Source organism: Eschrichtius robustus, chromosome 2 (assembly GCF_028021215.1).
Source record: "Eschrichtius robustus isolate mEscRob2 chromosome 2, mEscRob2.pri, whole genome shotgun sequence".
Taxonomy (NCBI): Eukaryota; Metazoa; Chordata; class Mammalia; order Artiodactyla; family Eschrichtiidae; genus Eschrichtius; species Eschrichtius robustus.
Window position 1 is genome coordinate 112971639 of NC_090825.1, and position 14455 is coordinate 112986093.

A 14455-nucleotide genomic window follows, 5' to 3' on the forward strand; every position below is an offset into this window, starting at 1 on the left:
GAGATCATTTCCAAAGGTTAAAAGAAATAACAAAACAACGAATGCCCCACTTCACTTCGCAAAAGCCTGTAAGACTGGCACCCCACTGAGAAGGCTACTAAAACATGGCATCTGTTTTTTAAAAAAACGTGGACTATCAGGCGAACCAAAACAACAAGTTTCTCCATTTTATCAGCAGCAGTCACCTTTTAGGGTTTGATTTTTATTCCTGTGATGTTCATCATTTTGTCTACCTTCGAGGGACATCTCTTGAAAACTGAGAAAACAGTATAGGTGTGCGCAGAGGAATGCCTTTATTTTTCCCCCTCGATGTGTAAAAATATTTTTCCAGCCTACCTCTTATTCTAATCAATCTCATTTTTATGTATTTTACATATAAAATATACTATGGATAGATAGGATCCTAGCTTTTTCTAGCTTGTGAGTTTTTTGTTTTTGTTTTTGTTTTTTTAAAGAAAGTATCTGTTTAAGGCAGTTAGAAAACAAGTTCAAGCAGGGCATTTTTGAGTCCCAGTTCTCATGTCTTCAGCCCACTACTGTACCCAGTTTGTGTGGGTCGGGCCTGGGCTCTGGCATGAGCATCTCTCCCGGTAAGGAAATCTGCCATCTTACAAAGGTGGCCAAAGATGGGAACTAAAGATACACAAAACATACCTAAGCCAGCATCAGGCACAAGGCTGCCTTGGTGGGCACCTGCTAGCCTGTTGCCCCTGCAAGGCTCACAGCTAAGGAGACAGGAGCCTTCACTGTGCCCTAAGCTGACAGTTCCTCTCTGTAAAGGTGAGGCCACAGAGTGGGACACCTGAGGGGTACCCCTCAGCTTGCCCTGAACCGTCCACCCTCCTGTGCAGGGAGATGCCATGGTTCTGGGGCAGTTTTCCACTGGAAGAACTCACTCAGAAAGAGATATTGCCCTTCTTTTTAATATCATACATGAGCCAAATAATTCATGAAGGTGGCACTCAGTCATATACTGTTTTCAGTTGTAGAAGAAGTCGAAGTGACAGTAGGTGGTAAATTTGGGGGAAATCAATTTGCTGGTGGATTAAAGACAACTTAATAGTATACTGATGCAGCTTAATTGTCTCCCTTCTCAAGTGTTTTCATGCTTTGTCATTTCTAATTAAGGCTTAAATGGAGAAACTATCATTTTGTAGTTACCTGAGATTTTTCAGTTCTTAAAAAAACAAAAAAAAACAAAAAATACACAGTTTTTAAAAATCCCCCCCGAGTAACCAGCAGTCAGTGTGATCATTATGGAAGAGAATTTAGATGGCAATATATTTATAATCAAGGGGAAAGCAGCCAATCGGGCTTAATAAAACATAATCAGATCATTCCCATTTGGAATGGCTTGAAGTAAGCAGACATTCAATGTCTACCCTCAAACATTAATCTTGGTTTTGGGAATTTGGTTTGACCATCTGAAGTTTGAGAAGATGAAGAGCCTAAATTCTGGGTTCCATAACTTTTCAACTGACAGCTGATGGTGCCAAACCCCATCCCCAATTACCTAGGTCATCTTTAAGGTCAATGTCAGCATTGGTAGGATTGATTATGGCCTCCACCTCAAAGCCGGCTAAATTACTGATTTCACTGTGAATAAGGTTCAGCTGAAAAGAAAAGCATGAGGTGGGAAATAACAGGACAGCTGGGAAGTCACAGAGACGTGAGCCTTGGGATACAGATGAAGGGCAGTGGGCACTCCAGGTGCACTGGGCACAAAGGGGAAGAGGGAGTCACTGGCTAAACTGAATCCATGTCAAACGAAAGACTCAAATGCCACTCGGCATGCTAAAAAGAAGCAAGCTAGGCTGAGGGTCCAGAACGTGTTTGTCTGGTGATGCCTGGGGCCAAAGGGAGGCATAAGCCACATCAGGCTGGTGGATCCACTTCCCTTGAAAAGAACTTGTGATCTGGGGGCCCAAGTACAGCAGCTATCAGGACCCAGAGTCAAGTACTCATTGCTGGGGTAGGGTGGGGTGGTATATGTGACTGTCCCCTTCTTTGAGCACTGGGATGGTGCAGAAGTCCTAGCTGGTTTGGGCAAACCCCTCGTAGCTCTACTGTTCTCTTCCAAGTGGTCATGGGTCTTTGAGGCTGTCCCCATCACCGTGACTACCAGCTGGCTGGCTCCTGTGCCCTGCTCAGGGGTGGCGAGAAGCAAGAATGGCCTGTTACTTAGTAGCATCTAATTTTACGTGCCTGTTAGTCATGTAATACTGAAGTTCTGGCCAAACCCAGGAAGAGACACAGCAGTTCTCCAGCAAGACAGCGTGTCTTTTAAACTGTTCACGTTGTTGGTGAGGCTACTCTGAGGCCCAAGGGGTAGAGCATTTTCTTTGAGTGAGTTTTATGAGTACCCTACCACCTGAGTCTTTGTAAAGAGCCGCTGAATGTCCTCCCTCCCCACTATTATTCTGGTGCCACGGCAACCCTCAGTTTGAGAGGAATCCTAAGTTCTAGACTGGCTGTCAGAGGGCAGGGGGAATTAGCTGGCCCAGGATCCCCTTCCTGTTCTTAGGTCCAAGCGCCTGCAGCTAAGCACTCACACTCTCTCAGGGAAGATGGCTATTCTTCAGTGACAGACATTCCTACCAGATGCAGCAGAGAGCAATGCCCAGAGGAGCGGATGACCAAGACCAACTGCAATCCCGGCTTGGGGAGCTGACCGCACCTGCGGGGCCCAGCAGGGCAGGCGCTTAGTGCAGGCGCTCACTCCCAGGAGAGGGCCGTGTGCAGACACTCGGCTGGGAAGCTCTTGGTAACTGAGCTCCAAGTCACTGAATTTCTGGGGCCAAACATTTTGTTGAAAACAAAACCAAACAAAAACCTGACGTGCTATAAGCAGTAGAAATATAAACCCACATTTCTGATTCCCAGACGCAATCAGCAGATTCTCAAAAAAGGGACCTGCTTAGACTGAAAGTTGTGGAAATGAATTTGGTCTTATGGGTGGGGGAAGGACTCTGGCTAGGCCCTGCCACAGCGTGGTAGGCCTCATTTTTAGTTAGTGCTCGAAGAGAGAAGAGGTACAAGCTCTCTCCACTTGGACTTTCCGGGGTATGGTTCCCAGCACTGCAGGGTAATTAGGGGCCAGCCACTGGCATTCCTGAAGCTGAAGGAAGCCCCCTGGGGTGCCCTCACACAGTGAAGCTCTCAGAGCACAGGTCCTGGTGCCAGGACAGAGGCACAGAAGAGACAGCATCAGGGAGAGGGTGCTAATGGTGTTGGTTCAGGGGGAAGGGGTGTGGATGGGCACACAATGGGGGGGTCGGGGTCTCAGAGTAAGGCAAGTGAAGGTTTAGGGTTCAGGACAAGGGTGAAGGGTTTGATTATGGTATCATGTAAGTAACTGCATATGACTTCAAGCAAATGCTGTTTATAAAACTCAAATTAAGCCAGTACTCCCTGCTCCCCACCAAAAATAAAAACCCACACTGTGTGAAGCAGCAGGAGATTGTTGGGGGAGGAAGGGAAAGGAGAAAAAAGGGAAAAGAACACTTCACTTGGTGTTATGAATGAATACACTTTAAAGACATCTAGGAGATTCCTTTTTTGTTTGTTTAAAAACCATACATGTTTAAATCTTTAAACTTCATAATATTTTTTTCTAATTGTATAGACACTTCTGGATTTGTATTCAGAAATGTCTCACCGGCAAATCAGCTACTGCCATGGGCTCTGATTCAACTAGCCGGGGAGACCCTGGTAGACTGTCTCTGCCTCTGCCTCTGCCTGGGGAGCACTCCCCCTGCTCTTTAGGGCTTTCTGGGGGAAAGTGCGGGGCTTTGTGGCCTTGCTGAAGCGAGGGAGCAGTTGCAAACAGAATTCCCAGTTGACTCGGGGCTCATCACCTTCCCTCTGAGCAGAAGCAGCCCCGCTCTTGGAAGCACTGAATCCTGCACATCAGGGAGCCACTGCCACCAGCATGGAGAAGCCCCAGCTAACCAAGTGCAGTTTCACTCTCACCCACATCATGCTCTGCTGGGTACCAGGCTCAGCAGAAGTCCTCAGGGTGAGGCGCTGAGCCACAAAACAGTATTGCTATTAAAAATGTACAATTATAGAGGACTATAAAGCATGTGCTTGGGGGAGGGGGGTGGTCTGTGTTTGTGTGTTTGGGAGAGGAATGGGGAGGGGAGAGGACAAATTGCTTCAGGCACTTTGGAAAGACAGATGGGCAATCATCTTGGCTTGGGCAGGCTGGACCAGGGGGCAGAAGCCAACAGTGATCTGATCATCTGGTCATGAAACAAGAACAGAAGCTCCCCTGGACAGGAGAAGGATGAGCAGAGGCCACGTATACACATGCCTGAAAAGGATCTCACTGTGCAGAGGACACATGCCAGCAGGCCTGGCAGGCCCAAGACAGATGCCCAGTCCTAGGAGGTCTCAGGCCCCCCTAAGCCCACCCAGGGTCAAATCCACCTGGGCCTCTTAGCCAAAGGGGCCCACAGCTGTCTGAAGCACATGGCAGAGCAGGGGTATTTGTGCGCTGGGAAATCAGATTTCTGGGAAACTGTGAAAATTCCCAAGTTTAGTCTGATTTTCTGGGAGGGAGGAGGGTCATTAATGATTTCAGAATGTGAATAAGGTGACTACTTCCTTGTCTTGACATTGGGAAAGATGGAAAACTAAGTTTTAAACCACAGAATGGTGAATTTAAAGAATCTGTGAAGATCGTTGGCCACTGGAGAGAGTGCCAGTTATAGAGCAGAAAGGGGGTCCCACTTGGCTGCAGGGTTGGGGGAAGGGGACTGAGCTAAGTGTCCTTCAAGATCTCTTCCACCACGGGGACCTGATGATGCTCGTGTCAGTGGGCTCTGCTGGAGCCAGCCTCTGATGTCTACAGTGCCCAGTCTCCCCTCGAGGGGTTATGCCCAGTTAACCCTTGTCGTCTACTCCTGACGTGAACTCGTTAGGGTACAAGCTCCTTGAAGGCAGAGTGCAGGCTGCCTCCTGCCCAACGGCCATCCAATGCCTAAGACAGTGCTCAGGTTTCTGTAGGCCCACAAACAGAGCTGGAACTGAATGTCAAACATCCAGACACAACTTTAAGATGAAGTGAACAAACCGCTTCCCTGAAAGCAGGGCTAACGGAAAGGCCAGAGCTCAGGGACCGGGCCCTTGGCCTGGCTGGGACCTGAGGTGGCTCAAAGCTAACCTGGCTATTCTGGAAGGGAGGATGGCACCCACCACTGAGAGCAGGTCGGGAGGCAGCCTGCCCATAAGGAAGGAGCCGGTGGCTTGGGGCTACTGGATGGACATCTGGGCTGCCTTGACATGACCTCCTTGGCTACAGGAAATAGTACAATCCTTTTTTTTTTTTTTTAACATATGTGATCAGAAATTCAATTTTAGGAAATAAACGTGATGATTAAAGATTACCTGAGTGACTTGTTAAGCCTAGCCTGTCACTGTCCAGGCTAGCCTGTTCGTATCTCTCATTCCCTCACAAGGGACAAGGAAGAAGACTTCTTCCCCTGTGCTCACCACATAAAATGCAACGCTTTTCCTGTTCCCAGAGTCCACTTTAACTAAGGAGGATGGAGAGGCGAGGTCCTCCACAGAACTGTTTCCACTTCCTCATGGATCACCATGTGTTCCCTGTGGCCTGCTCCAGGGCCCATTCCTGCCCTGGCCTCTGGGGTGGAGGGGCTCCTTCCTCTGTGCTATGCTGCCAGCCTGCAGGCATCCCCGGCCTGAATTCCCCCAGAGGCCTCAGGCCTGGAGGTGGCATCTGGTGGGTTTCAGGCTAGAATGTGCCACACAAAGACAAGGACCCCCGTGGGCACTGCTGGAGGCCCAGAAACATGGCTTCATCAGCGTCCTAAACTGTCTCAGAAGCCAGTCATCAGCCATAGGGTGGAAGAGGGTGGTGGGCCTTTCCTCCTCATTCCTGCTTCAAGAGCTCCCTCTCTCTTTACTGTTCCCCAGCCCCCAGGACTAGGGTGTCTGCATCTGAGGAAGAAAACCCACGGTACCTACCCCTGCCTCTAGTGGCCCACAGGGCTGCGGCTGCAATCCTGATAGTTGGGGAGGCACACACGCATGCCCTCCTGACACTGCTTTCCCAACTGCTTCTAATAATACTGACTCTTCCAAGGAAGCCTACATCACTTACTACCACTGACACAGATTTATAGAAATACACATTGGAAGTACTTTTTTTGGACATAAAGCTTTTTAAATCTCTGAGAAGAAGCTGAGAATCTCCACTGAACCACAAAGCAAACACATTTAGTCAATTCAGATTCACAGCACTGTTTCCCTTTTGAAAATAATTCAACAATGTGTGTGGAATACTGGGTAAAATCAGAGAGCAATGAGGGCGGTTACTCCTGAGACGTCAGTATGTGTAATACATTATCAACAACAATGAGATCCCAGGCTCCTAAGCCCTGGGCCATCTTCTCCTGCAAGTAGCTTAGCAACTGTGCCTTTCAGGGCTGTAGCGAGCACAGTATCACCTTTCTGACCTCAGCTTGCTTTGCACTATTCCAGCATTGGTTTCATTGTCACAGGTGGAAAGTAAGACTCATAGAACACAGGGCACCATACAGTCACCATTGTAAAGTACCCTTTCTGAAACACTTCCTAAAATCCAAGTCAAAATTAATGTCTGTAATAATGACACTTTAAAATGTGCTTTGTGTAAAAATTCCTATGTGTCAGTTTGACCACTCTGGCCCCTTTTGCACTAAATGCCATGACTTTCACTGGACAGACTATTTATAAAGGGCCAGAAAGTCCTGCTTCAAAATAACGCTCTCAACTATGAACACTTACTCCCTCTCATGCTGCAGGGCACAGGGTTCCAGAAAGGGTTGCTAGGACACTAGCTTCTAACAGGGTGCCCAGGCTGACTTGAGATGATGCTTTATTCTGTGACACCACTTTTGGGGAGACACAGTTTACTCTGCTAAAGGGCACCTGCAGGGCTGGATTTGGGGGTAGCTCATCCTGGATGTGTGTGTCCTGGGTCATTAAGCTGGAAGCAAAGGGCAGTCTTGTGGTAGTTTGGGGTTCTGTTCTCACCACTCACACCTGACTGTGTGATACGGGAAAGAAGGCAGGTGTTCTTTCTGGCTCTGCACTCAGCCCCCTCTCTCACAGCTGACCATGTTACACTGGGCTCCAGTTCAACCAGTCCCTTCAGGCTCTCCCTCCGAAAGTCAAGATATCAAAAAGCCACATTAGTTTGGCTGTCAAGCCTCCATCTTCCATTTTCCTCTATTTCCTAAATAATATTAGATAACATGCCTGTAAATGACTATAGAGTATCAGTGCTTCTCTATAGCTTTTTGGACTCTCCCTCCCCAACCGTGAGTGGAGTATAGTCAGTATTAGCTGGATTTGTACTTTCTGGTACTTTCCTGCCTGTGGTGCCTGGTCCTGAGGCCTGAGACCAGGCTGTACCCAAAATGGAGGAGATAGCACTGCTTGGTTGCAGAGGAGCTAGCAATGTGTCTGCAGTCTCTGTTACCTCCCTTCCCTTCCAGGGCTCGTATGCAGCAGACGAGGCCCTGATCCCAAGGCCAAGAAGGGCAAGAAGGGCATCTCCATTTGTACATGGACATTTGTATGGCTGAGTACGGCTATTCTGGAAATCCAGCAAGGGGGTGTGAGGAGTTCTGATTTGACGCTGGCTTTGAGGTAACCAGCAGGAAAGAGCAAGAAGAACACGGGGAAGGGAGAGGCCAGGGTCAGGGCACCCAAGAGCGGGGTACGGGAAGGAGTGAGGGAGAGGGTGGACCCAGGCACTGAACTGTTCTACCTGCTTAACAGGTTTCCAAGTCCTGGCTAATCGTCAGCATTAGGGATCTGAAGCACACTGGAGCTAGTCCTAAATTGCAGAGCTTTTTCGCACTTTAGTTCAAACCAAAGCAATTTGGATGACAGGTCACGTTAACTTTCAATATATTACCCAAAGGACAGGTTAAAGGGTGTGAAAGTAAACCCAGGTGGTTGCCTTCACTGCTGAGCTGAAATTTTATAAATAAAAAATATTTTAAACAAAAACTTTCAAAGCCCCAGACCTTAAGATGACAGAGTGCTGCTTATTCTTTCCTTTGAAAAATGCATACAAAATACAGATAATGGTTATAAAATGTACACTGTAATGGTTATTTGCTGGAACACAGAGTCCACCACAGGAATTGCATCATGAGAGCCTGAGTGCAATTAGTGACAGGAAGAGGGAGGGGGAGAAGGAGCACTTGCAATGACATGAGCAGAAGGACTGTGTCACTGAGATGCAAAAGGAAACTGACAGTGAGGTTTTAAAAATGATGCAGCTTCAGAACCAAGTTGTTCCCCACATGCAAACTAAACGCAATTTACATGGAAGCTCAAATCCATGCCTTTAATTTTTTTTAATGTAGGATAAAAAAAAATTCAGAAAAGTAATTCCCGCTCTCTCTCCACCCCCTTTTTTGGTGTTAACAGAGAAATATGAACTCTCATTCTCAGGTCTTAAAAGCCTTTGCATCATTTTTATTTTCAACAAAAGTGAATCATTTGTTACAAAACCATGGCGTCCTGGCAAATTTGCATCACTGGGGCGGCTGAAAACATATTGCCCACGGTTAAAACAAACAAACGACTGGCTTGAGGAGTCCTCAGGTGGCACAGCGTGTCTAGCAACAATCCCGCCCCCTGGATCAAGGTTCCACCTTCAGTGCCCACCGGAACACCTGGGCTGCCTGCTAGACCTTTCCCTTTCCAGGACCCAGTTTTGACTTCCAGCTGCTTTTCTGGGCAGGACTACAGGATGACCAGGTCATCCCATATACACAGCTCCTTCCACAGACTAAGCCCAGGGTGTCCCGACCCCCATAGGAGCTGCTGTCCCTCTTCTTTACCACCACCTCCTCTCCCCACCTGCCAGTCTCCCCTCAGCACCCTGTCCAGCCCTCCCTGAGTCCTCTCCTAAAGCCGCCCCAGGCCCCACTCTCTCCTCCAGCCCATGAGGCCAGGAGTGGTCCTCAGTCAGCCTTCCTGCTGGTGGAGGCACCCATCTGTCCCAGGGCCCGCGAGCAGACCGGGGCCCGCGTTTGCCTACCTTCTGGCCGAGGAAGAGGCTCTTGGTGGAGAGCACAGTGAAGCCATCGGCGGGTGTGCCCTCGGTCGTGCTGTCGGCGCTGGCTGCCTTGCTGACTTCTCCCTGCTTCTTCTTGCACAAACAGAAGAGTCAGTATGAGGCCTGCACAGATGGAGACCACGTGAATCTGGGCTTTTCTAACAGGCAGGTGAATGCCCATAATACTCAAGAGAAAACAGGAAACTAAACCACTACTAGTTCTCAGCATTTTTCAAAGTGGGGGCTGCAGGCTTATTTTGAAGTCCAAGAGTAAAGAGTGTTAAAGTGTATTTTCATCACCTTTATAATCTTAAAAAAATAGCTACCTAAAGGCAAAACTTCACAGTGATAATTTAGAACAGAACCACTTGCGTAACTGTAGACCAAGTGAATGTCTCTTAATTCAGGGTCTTCACTTTCTAGATGCCTGTACAGTATTCACGTCTGAGGGGAAAAAACAAACTGCTCTGGATCCTTAGTTCTCAAAGAGCCAAAAATCAGGCCAAGGATCATCACCCTCCAACCCTCTGAGCCCAGGAGGTAAGACTCTCCCACCCTCTTTCATTAAGACCCGCCTTGGAGATGGATCCATATGCGGGCTGTTGGTGAGCCTCTCTGTCCCCTTGAGATGCCCCACCCCCCTGCAGTGAGCATGGATCTTGGCAGGCTCTTGGGCCTCTTTCCAGCGTCATTCAGACTGAAGTATATGTCCTCTGGGGTTTCCAAGAGCCTTGCAAAGGTATGTCATGTAGAGAGGTATGATTACTTTGCAGATCCTCTGCTGCCTAATGTACTTCTTCCTGAAGTGGATCTGCCCTAAGAGTGATCTATGCTTGCAATCACGGTTTCATGCTGGGTCTCCCTTCACAAACATTTCTCCCACTTCCCAAGAGTGAATGTTAGCACCACCCTTCAAGTAGGGATGCATGTCTTTCTCAGTCTTTTATTTCTGTCAAGGACGAGGCTTGTATTAGAAATGGATATTTTGGCTCATTTGGGGATTTTTTGCATTCAGATATATTGGTGAGTGAGGAAAGTGGGCACAATAGCAATTTTTGTTTAGGTACTTCTTCCTTCCCCCAATTATTATCAAAAAGGACATTACTCCTGAGGATGGTCCAGTGGGAGCAAATCAACAAAGTACGGGGTGAAAAATATTATAAAATATATAAAATATGATAAATGGCCATGGCTTCCTGCAGGAAGGATCTGGACAGAAAACTCAGGGCAAGGCCCGTGCCCTATCCATTTTCCCTTTTAATACTCAAATTCATTAACATATTAACATTTTTACTTACACTGAAAAATAAGGTCTAATTTTACTAAGTGCTTTAACAATAAGGACTGCTTTGGCATTTAGGTTATATGGCTAACCTGGAACATTTTCCATTAATTAAATGAGGTAAATTTGATGCTCCAAGGTTTTGATATACATGGTAAGACAGAAAGCATTTTAACAAGAAACATGGTATTAGCAAAGATATAGTAAAATTATCACTCTTTTGGTTTCCTAACACTTCAAGTGTATCAGATTTGACAGGTATAATCAACAATTACATGGTTAAGTCTTAGTAAAGCCTTTTTGATATACTTTCCAGGAAACAAGAAAAGCAAAGACGGGATGACAAATCCTTTCACAAGTCAGATGTTTCTAATTCTGTGCTTTCAACAAAACTGAAGAAATACCAAATTGAGTTAACAGCTGATAGACCATTAAAGAACAGATTGATGGAGTTTAGTTAACAGTCATGTACCAATGCAGGTTTCTTAGTTGTGATGAATGTACCAGGGTTATGGAAGATGTTAACAACAGGGAAACTGGGTGAGGGATATTCAGGAACTCTCTATACGGGCTTTGTAACTTCTGTAAATCTAAAACCATTCTAAAATAAAACATTTATTAAAACAAATTGATGACAGATTACTATGTGATTGTTGGCATGTAACTCAGAAAGAGTTCAGAGGATTGAGCGATGTTGCTATAACAAAATCCTTTCCAGTCCCATTTAATTACTTTTGTGAACAAGATTTCCCAGGCACTTATACCTATAAATAAAATATAGGATGATGTCTCATTTTTACAATGAGCAACATTCATCTAGGGTACTTGAGTTAACTGAAAAAACTATCTCCATGCATCCCATGACATGATACAGTTCCAAAAAAATTTTACTTTCTCCTTAATATTTAAAATTAAAATGTGTCAAGTATTTATCAGTTTGATCAACTGTGTATTATTAATAAATGTGATAACTATCCAATCCTGTGGAAACCATAAGATTTAGTGCTTTTATGATCACAAGAAAATTTTTCAAAATGAATTTAAATTTATGTACATTATTTTTGTTGCGCAAATCACTAACATACTACAAGCAAAAAAAAATGTGTTACATTAGGATAAAAATTTGTGAGGCAAGTGAAAGGAAAATAAGGGCTCAAAGGAGTAAAATTATATAAATTTTCCAACTGTTAAAAAAGAGCCTGTTTGTGTATTTTGTGGTATATCAAGTCATCACAGTAAGTAGATTTCATTGGATACATTTAAATGATGAAAGAGTTTTCTTTTTAAAGTTCAATATGTATTATATATCAAAATTATACCCTTTCTAGTAGATATTTAAATTTATTATGAGAAGTTTAGCTGTCAAATTTTAGATGTATGAGCTATGAAGACTTTCAAAACTGCTTTAGGAAGTATGCAAGCAAAAAAGTTTTAAAGCCACTACTCTACCCAGTGAACACCATTCATACACAAGGTGCTCAGTAAACGCTTGGGAATGAAATGCAGTTGCTAAGTAGATAAATATTTTAGTGCTTCTGCCCAAGGATACTTGGATTTTAAGAGGTCAGAAAGCCCTAAATGATAGAATTTCAGGCATCTGGGAATTGGAGCTGGTTTTACTGGGAGGAGGGGACCTGAAAGGCTCCCTGTGCCCCTGATACAAGTCAGCAGCTGCCTATGCAGCCAGGTTATAAAGCTTAACCTATGATAATTAATACTGATAATTTTCAGCAGTGATTCATTTGCATACGGTCACCTGCATTAAAGCTGTTGCCCCACATTGTAAATTGGTTCAGCCACTATGGAAAAACAGTATAGAGGTTCCTCAAAAAATAAAAAATAGAACTACCATGTGCTCCAGCAATTCCACTTCTGGGAATATATCCAAAGGAAATGAAAACACTATATTGAAGAGATATCTGCACCCCCATGTTCACAGCAGCATTATTTACAATAGCTCAGACATGGAAACAACCTAAGTGCCCATCAACAGATGAATAAAGAAAATGTAATACACACACACACACACACACACACACACACACACACACACAATGGAATATTATTTAGCCATAAAAAAGAAGAAAATCCTGCCAGGAAGCTGAGAGTTCCAAATAAGATGAACGCAAACAAGCCCGTGCCAAGACACATTATCATTAAAGTGGCAAAAGTTAAAGACAAGGAGAGACTCTTTAAAACAGCAAGAGAAAACCTGTTACACACACACACACACAAAAACCCCATAAGACTATCAGCAGATTTTTCAGCAAAAATTTTGCAGGCCAGAAGGGAGTGGCATGATTTTTCTAAATGCTAAAAGTAAAAAAAACTTCCCAATAAGAATACTCTACCTGGCAAAACTGTCCTTCAGAAGTGAAGAATACAGAAAGAGTTCTCCAGACAAACAAAAGCTAAAGGAGTTCATTACCACTAAACTGGCCTTAAAAGAAATAATAAAGGGACTTCTTTAAGCTCAAAAGAAAGGGCACTAATTAGTAACAGGAAAACATATGAAAGTACAAGCACCTTTGTCACTGATAAAGGTAAATATAAAGGTGGTAGATTAATCACTTATAAAGCTAGTATAAAGGTTAAAAGACAAAAGTACTAAAAATAACTGTAACTACAATAATTAATTAAGGACTATACACAAGATAAAGAGGTGTAAAATGTGATGTCAAAAACAAAACATGGAGAGAAGAGTGAAAATACAGAGCTTTCGAATGGGATCAAACGTGTTATCAATTTTAAATAGACTGTTATAAATATAAGTTGTTATATATAAGCCTCATGATAAACACAAAGCAAAAGCCTATAGTAGATACACAAAAGAGAAACGAATGTAAGTGTACCACTAAAGAAAATCATCAAATCACAAAGGGAGAGAGCAAGAGAAGAAGAAAGGAACAGAGGAACTACTGGATTGGCCAAAAAGTGCCTTTGGTTTTTAAGTAAAAATAAAAGACACATTTTTCATTTTCACCAAAAACTTTATTGAACAACGTATTCAACCTTTTGTTCCACTACCCTCTGCCATTGTTCAGGCAACTTCATAATTCCATCTTACCAAAACTTTTTATCTTTTTTGAGCAAAGAACTGTTCCAGGTGCCTTTTACAGTCTTCCAGGGAACTGAAATTTTTTCCATTAAGAGATTTTTGTAAAGACTGAAATAAATGGAAATCTGAAGGTGCAATGTCTGGTGAATACAGTGGATGAATCAGAACTTCCCAGCCAAGCTGTAACAGTTCTTGCCCAGTCATCAAAGAAACATGCGGTCTTGCGTTATCCTGATGGAAGATTATGAGTTTTCTGATGACTAATTTTGGATGCTTTTCATCAAGTGATACTTTCAGTTGGTCTAATTGGGAGCAGTACTTGCTGGAATTAATCATCTGGTTTTCCAGAAGGCGCTCATAGTAGAGGACTCCCTTCCAATCCCACCATATACACAACACCACCTTCTCTGGATGAAGGCTGACCTCTGGTGGGTTGGTGGTGGTTCATTTCACTTGCCCCATGATCTCTTCTGTTCCACATTATTATACAGTATCCACTTTTCATCAACCATCACAATTTGTTTTAAAAACGGAACGTTTTCATTACGTTTAAGTAGACAATCACATGGGGAAATATGGTCAAGAAGGTTTCTTTTTGCCTACCTTATGTGGAACCCAAACATCAAAGTGATTAACATAACCAAGCTAGTGCAAATGATTTTCAACGCTTGATTTGGATATTTTGAGTATGTCCAGTATCTCCAGCATGGTATAATGTTGATTTTTCTCAATTAATGTCTCGATTTGATTGCTATCAACTTCAACTGGTCTACCCGACCATGGAGCCGCGTCCAGGGAGAAATCTCCAGCACGAAACTTCGCAAACCACTTTTGACACGTTTGATCAGTCACAGCACCTTCTCCATACACTGCACAAATCTTTTTTTGCGTTTCAGTTGCATTTTTACCTTTCTTGAAATAATAAAGCATAATATGCCTAAAATGTTGTTTTTTCTTCCATCTTCAATATTAAAAAGGCTACACAAAAATTCACCAATTTTGATGTCTTTTATAAAATGCATGCTGATAT

The 14455-nt window shown here is 44.1% G+C and overlaps 1 protein-coding gene across 4 annotated transcripts in view; it reads right to left on the minus strand.

Annotated features, from left to right (window-relative positions):
* Positions 1–14455, minus strand: part of MACROH2A1 (macroH2A.1 histone) — an 80333-nt gene that overhangs the window by 18016 nt on the left and 47862 nt on the right. The window contains exons 5-6 of one of the 4 annotated variants that reach the window (XM_068535923.1): positions 9068–9178; positions 1514–1613 (exon numbers count right to left, since the gene is read on the minus strand). In XM_068535923.1, the coding sequence (XP_068392024.1) occupies positions 1514–1613; positions 9068–9178 (211 nt within the window). The remainder of the gene's footprint in view (positions 1–1513; positions 1614–9067; positions 9179–14455) is intronic. The other 3 variants (XM_068535924.1, XM_068535925.1, XM_068535926.1) reach the window with 3 other exon arrangements.